The following is a 6,101-nucleotide window of genomic DNA, read 5'->3' as shown; positions in this document are numbered from 1 at the left end:
GGAGCCATTTTTGGGAGCATTTCAAGTTGCTATACATCAATACAACCATTATAGCCCAAATTTTAATAATATGTCTGCATTAAGTGCATAGTAATTACATAAATTGCAAAAAAGTGCAATAAACTACAAAAAAATTGAAAATCGTTTTTGATTTTTTAACATATATTTCTAGTTAGAGAAATTTAAGAGGCTTATCCCTCAAAACTGTAAATACAAAAAAGTTGCACAAAATAGTTTCCCACCACAGGAAATTTATTTTAAGTGTCTTCATAGTTTTATTTTTGAAATACACCAATTTTCATATACTGCAGGAAAAACGAAAAAATATATTATAGTGCAAATTTGCAAAATAACAGCATATGCATCAAAATAAACTATTTCCAGCAGTGCAATATGAGTCCTCAGCATCCCAGAAACGACACAGAAAGTCATAAAGTCAAACATAACTTTTAAAAACACAGTATAGGCTCATAAGGCCACGATGGTAAAAAACTACATTTCCGCAAAATGACGTCACTTCCGGTTTCGGGCAGGTCATGGCGGACATGTGATAGTTCACGCTGATGGACGTAGGAAGTGTTAAACAGCTGATCGGATCGGCAAAGCGTGTTTCTGGAATATTATGTTTTTGTTGCTGCAAGTGCTTTTTATGCAGTTTTTGCAAAGCTATATGTGGAAGGAAACTGTGACCTAGGACAAGCTGATGGCATAAGATGTAAGTACAACTCCTCCGGTTTCATATGCAAAAAAAATTATTGCGCTAGCTTACGTGGTTGCAGTGCTACCGGGATTTAAAAATAGTTACGCAAAATGGAGCGTGTCCGCTCCGACCGGCTTTAAAGGGTTAAAACCACCTCTGTGACTTTAATGATACATGCCTTAATTGTTAATCTGCACTTCTCCTGAGCAGTTATTTATGTCTGTATGTGCTAGGCTGCCATTGGCTCCAAGGCATTGGACATGGCGAGGGAGGAACGGGACGAGGCCTTAATTAAGTTTGGTTTGGATGTGCTAGCATTAGCGGTGTTAGCCATCTTGACCACAGCTCCAGTTGGTGCACTGGGTATCGGACTGGCAGGACCACGTCTCCTGGCCCGGCAGGTCAAAGGTCAGCAGGCATACACATCTACACACTGTGTAGTGGCTTAAATCACTGAACAGTGTCAGGTGTAGTCATATGTAAACAACAAATGTCTTTTCTTCACCTCTCTAAAAATCCCGACCTCAGCAGAAGAGACAGAAGGTGAAGCTACACCATCTGACCTGTGAGATTATTACACCATCTTATCCACCTTATACTTCTAATCAAATAACTGTTGAATCATTATACGGCTATAGGCCACATTATGCCTTTGATTAAAGATTGTGAAATCATTACACTGTTTTATGATGCATTATACTGCTGAGTTATAAGAAATGCTGTTTGTGTCGAATCATGGCCTTCCTTTTCTGATTACAAAGAGAACAGAACATACTGTAGAGTTTTTCTGCCCCATCTCATCAGGAGGAGTTAAAACAGGAAGCCAAGGCCGTCACTAAGCTGGAAAGAATGTGAGGGTTTAGGCTTTATGGCCCTGAAGGGAGGGGGAAAAAGCTGTAAGAGTCTGTGTAACTGTTGGACACTTCGAGACACCCTCCTGTCCACATCTCCGACATCTGTAATGCTCAAAGTGTTGTATGGAATAATGAGAATTGTATGGAATAAAGAGTTTGTTGATTGAGCATTTATACACTGAGTGTTGTTCTTCCTTCAGCCCAAAGATGGAAGAATCGGGGTATTTAACATACCGCAACGGGTTGTTCAAGAAAAAGACAATGTGATCTTCACGGCAGGTACTTCCTGTCACTGCCGGATGCTCGCTTATCATCTTGACACATCAGCAGCAGTTCTGCGACAAACTGCTCTTTTGCAACCCCGAGCAAAACATGATTAAACTTTCACCTATAAATGATTCTCTCTAACTGAGTGTGTGTGTGTGTGTGTGTGTGTGTGTGTGTGTGTGTGTGTGTGTGTGTGTCTGTGTGCTAACCACAATTGCACCCTATTTCACCTCGCCGACTAGCTCCTGACCTCTCACCAGACAGAGAGACAGAAGCCACTCTCATATATGTAATAACCGAACTGAAACTATGTATATGTCATCTACTAAATAAATGTTTTAATCAAGAACCTCTACTAAAGGCTTAATACAAGAATATGAACTTATAAACGATAATAAAAATGACCTGATATAAGTGTTTTGTAAGCATGTATTGCAATTCCTTTAATATGATAACAGTATGCATAAACATCTTAAGGCCATCTTAAAGCTATCTCTTACATTGTTAAAAGCAATGATCACACCGCAGATTATATTGTGCTGGTAAAATACTTTTGTTCATCCCCACACTTCTGAATGGAAAAACTCCTTATATATAAACTGTATATACAATATATAGGTATATCCACACATAATGTAAATGATAAACAGAGTTTAGCTGCAGTTCATTTATATATACTGGCTGTAGGTTTTGTATTAGAAATTTCTTTAGTTTATGTATTAATTACATCACTTTAGTAATAGTAGTAACACTTTCTGTACTTAGTATAGAAAGCTCACTTTTGACATCAGTTGTATGTATGTGGAATGTGATCACAAGTGGGGCCCAAGTTTTATTGCACCTTCCCAAGAAGACTCATTTTCCTCTTGAAGGATCTGGACATCCTGTTGCAGATGAGGAACTGTTCCTAGATTGAAGAGATAAGGATCTGCTAATAATTGATCTGCTATGGAATGTTCTTTGTTTGGGAGATATAAAAGGGTTCAGGGTGATGTCTTTTCCTCAGAAAAACGGGTTAGGTGTGTGATCTGAATGTTTTTCTCAACTGGAGTGTTTTTCTTTTCTTTTTTAATAAATCTCACTTCAAAGACACGCTTGCCTGTTGGTTACAATTTTTATTCAAGATTTTCCATAACAATTTGGCGTTATCGGCAGGATTCCTCGGGTGAATTTTACTGAATCATGTGCATGCGGTACCTGGCCATCCTGAGGTAAAGTTACTTCAGTCCCACCGTTCTTTTGTTTTCAAAAAAGGGGGAACCGCAAGATGTGCTTCAGCAATTCTCGCAAGCAGGAATTGTGACAAAGCAAGAAGGGAACCACAAAGAATCTGCAACGGTGAGCGGGTTTTGATTTGGGGAGGGTTTTCAACCAGACCAACGGGAAGAGCCTCGGTTACATGTTATTGCAACAAGTGGGTGCAGGGTCGTAGAAACTCAGTGAGTTTGAATATTCTAGTGTGAGAAATTGCGTGTAGGATCTTAGAAGCTCAACGTTTTTCCATAACAGTTTCTTCTAGGTTAGAAACTGTAAATGTGCAAATGTTTATATTATTATTAGGTCATTATTAGTAAAGCAAATGTGTTGAAAATACCGATATATTCTGTGTTATAACATTTTATGTATTTCATCTATTTTACAATCCTTCGAAATGAACTCTGTTTGCTGAGCGTCATATGTCTGAGCTACACCGGTCTTATATATACTGGTGGAAAACCCCCATGTTTGTCTGAAAGATGAGGACTCATCTGCAAGCACTCGTCCACTCCTGGCCAAGTGGCAGTGAAATGTTTTTACAGGTATTGTTACTGCGTCAGTGGTTTTGCTCTACAAGGGCGTCACCAACATGTCCTTTTTAGTGTGATAAACTATACTATATTGACTTTTATGCAGCATTTGTTTTTGTTAATCCAATTATTAATTTTAGAATAGAATAGAATTCAACTTTATTGTCATTGCACAGGTACAGGGCAACGAAATGCAGTTTGCATCCATCCAGAAGTGCTTTAGCTGTGATATAGATATATCACAATATATATTAGCAATAATATAGATATCAGGGCTCTAGACTAACTTTTTGCCATGGGCGTACAGGTACGCCTAAGTTAGGCGCACACAAATTTTATAATAATTTATATAATAATAGCTGTCTACAGCTTTTTCAGCATTCAAAGATTGATGACACCGTGTCAGAGCACTGGCTATGAATTTCAGAAGGATCAGGCCTTAACTTAACAGAAAAGTTAGCAATAGTTCTTTTCCTATTACAGCTACATCCACTTCTGTCGTGCCTAGGCTGCTCACTAGGGCTGGGTATCATCACTGATTTCTATAATCCATTCGATTCCGGTTTTCAAAGTCCCGATTCGATTCAACTTAGCCTCAGCACCACCAAAGGAAATTTATTTTAAGTGTCTTCATAGTTTTATTTTTGAGATACACCAATTTTCATATACTGCAGGAAAAACGAAAAAATATATTATAGTGCAAATTTGCAAAATAACAGCATATGCATCAAAATAAAATATTTCCAACAGTGCAATATGAGTCCTCAGCATCCCAGAAACGACACAGAAAGTCATGAAGTCAAACATAACTTTTAAAAACACCAGTATAGGCTCATAAGGCCACGATGTTAAAAAACTACATTTACGCAAAATGACGCCACTTGCGGTTTCGGGCAGGTCATGCCGGACATGTGATAGTTCACGCTGATGGACGTAGGAAGTGTTACAAACAGCTGATCGGATCGGCAAAGTGTGTTTCTGGAATATTATGTTTTTGTTGCTGCAAGTACTTTTTATGCAGTTTTTGCAAAGCTATATGTGGAAGGAAACTGTGACCTAGGACAAGCTGATGGCATAAGATGTAAGTACAACTCCTCCGGTTTCATATGCAAAAAAGATTATTGCGCTAGCTTACGTTGTTGCAGTTCTACCGGGATTTAAAAATAGTTACGCAAAATGGAGCGTGTCCGCTCCGACCGGCTTTAAAGGGTTAAAACCACCTCTGTGACTTTAATGATACATGCCTTAATTGTTAATCTGCACTTCTCCTGAGCAGATATTTATGTCTGTATGTGCTAGGCTGCCATTGGCTCCAAGGCATTGGACATGGCGAGGAAGGAAGGGGACGAGACCTTAATTAAGTTTGGTTTGGACGTGCTAACATTAGCGGTGTTAGCCATCTTGACCACAGCTCCAGTTGGTGCACTGGCTATCGGACTGGCAGGACCACGTCTCCTGGCCCGGCAGGTCAAAGGTCAGCAGGCATGCACATCTACACACTGTGTAGTGACTTCATAATGTTACTCTTAAATCACTGAACAGTGTCAGGTGTAGTCATATGTAAACAACAAATGTCTTTTCTTCACCTCTCTAAAAATCCCGACCTCAGCAGAAGAGACAGAAGGTGAAGCTACACCATCTGACCTGTGAGATTATTACACCATCTTATCCACCTTATACTTCTAATCAAATAACTGTTGAATCATTATACGGCTATAGGCCACATTATGCCTTTGATTAAAGATTGTGAAATCATTACACTGTTTTATGATGCATTTTACTGCTGAGTTATAAGAAATGCTGTTTGTGTCGAATCATGGCCTTCCTTTTCTGATTACAAAGAGAACAGAACATACTGTAGAGTTTTTCTGCCCCATCTCATCAGGAGGAGTTAAAACAGGAAGCCAAGGCCGTCACTAAGCTGGAAAGAATGTGAGGGTTTAGGCTTTATGGCCCTGAAGGGAGGGGGAAAAAGCTGTAAGAGTCTGTGTAACTGTTGGACACTTCGAGACACCCTCCTGTCCACATCTCCGACATCTGTAATGCTCAAAGTGTTGTATGGAATAATGAGAATTGTATGGAATAAAGAGTTTGTTGATTGAGCATTTATACACTGAGTGTTGTTCTTCCTTCAGCCCAAAGATGGAAGAATCGGGGTATTTAACATACCGCAACGGGTTGTTCAAGAAAAAGACAATGTGATCTTCACGGCAGGTACTTCCTGTCACTGCCGGATGCTCGCTTATCATCTTGACACATCAGCAGCAGTTCTGCGACAAACTGCTCTTTTGCAACCCCGAGCAAAACATGATTAAACTTTCACCTATAAATGATTCTCTCTAACTGAGTGTGTGTGTGTGTGTGTGTGTGTGTGTGTGTGTGTGTGTGTGTGTGTGTGTCTGTGTGCTAACCACAATTGCACCCTATTTCACCTCGCCGACTAGCTCCTGACCTCTCACCAGACAGAGAGACAGAAGCCACTCTCATATATGT

The 6,101-nt window shown here is 39.6% G+C and overlaps 1 protein-coding gene across 4 annotated transcripts in view; it reads left to right on the top strand.

The window, feature by feature from the left end:
- LOC102301546 (sodium/hydrogen exchanger 9B2) overlaps positions 1-5,706 on the top strand; it is a 7,815-nt gene extending 2,109 nt beyond the window's left edge. The window contains exons 5-6 of one of the 4 annotated variants that reach the window (XM_042217579.1): positions 4,908-5,082; positions 5,221-5,706. In XM_042217579.1, the coding sequence (XP_042073513.1) occupies positions 4,908-5,082; positions 5,221-5,258 (213 nt within the window). In that variant the 3' untranslated portion in view covers positions 5,259-5,706. Of the gene's footprint in view, positions 1-933; positions 1,109-1,228; positions 1,718-4,907; positions 5,083-5,217 lie in introns of those variants that run through there. The other 3 variants (XM_042217577.1, XM_042217578.1, XM_005953292.3) reach the window with 3 other exon arrangements.
- The last annotated feature ends 395 nt before the right edge of the window (positions 5,707-6,101 follow it).

This window comes from Haplochromis burtoni, unplaced genomic scaffold (genome assembly GCF_018398535.1).
Source record: "Haplochromis burtoni strain Fernald_Lab_line unplaced genomic scaffold, NCSU_Asbu1 Contig_2269, whole genome shotgun sequence".
Classification (NCBI taxonomy): Eukaryota; Metazoa; Chordata; class Actinopteri; order Cichliformes; family Cichlidae; genus Haplochromis; species Haplochromis burtoni.
Note: the sequence above shows the minus strand (reverse complement) of the source record. Positions and strands in the feature narration are given on the sequence as shown.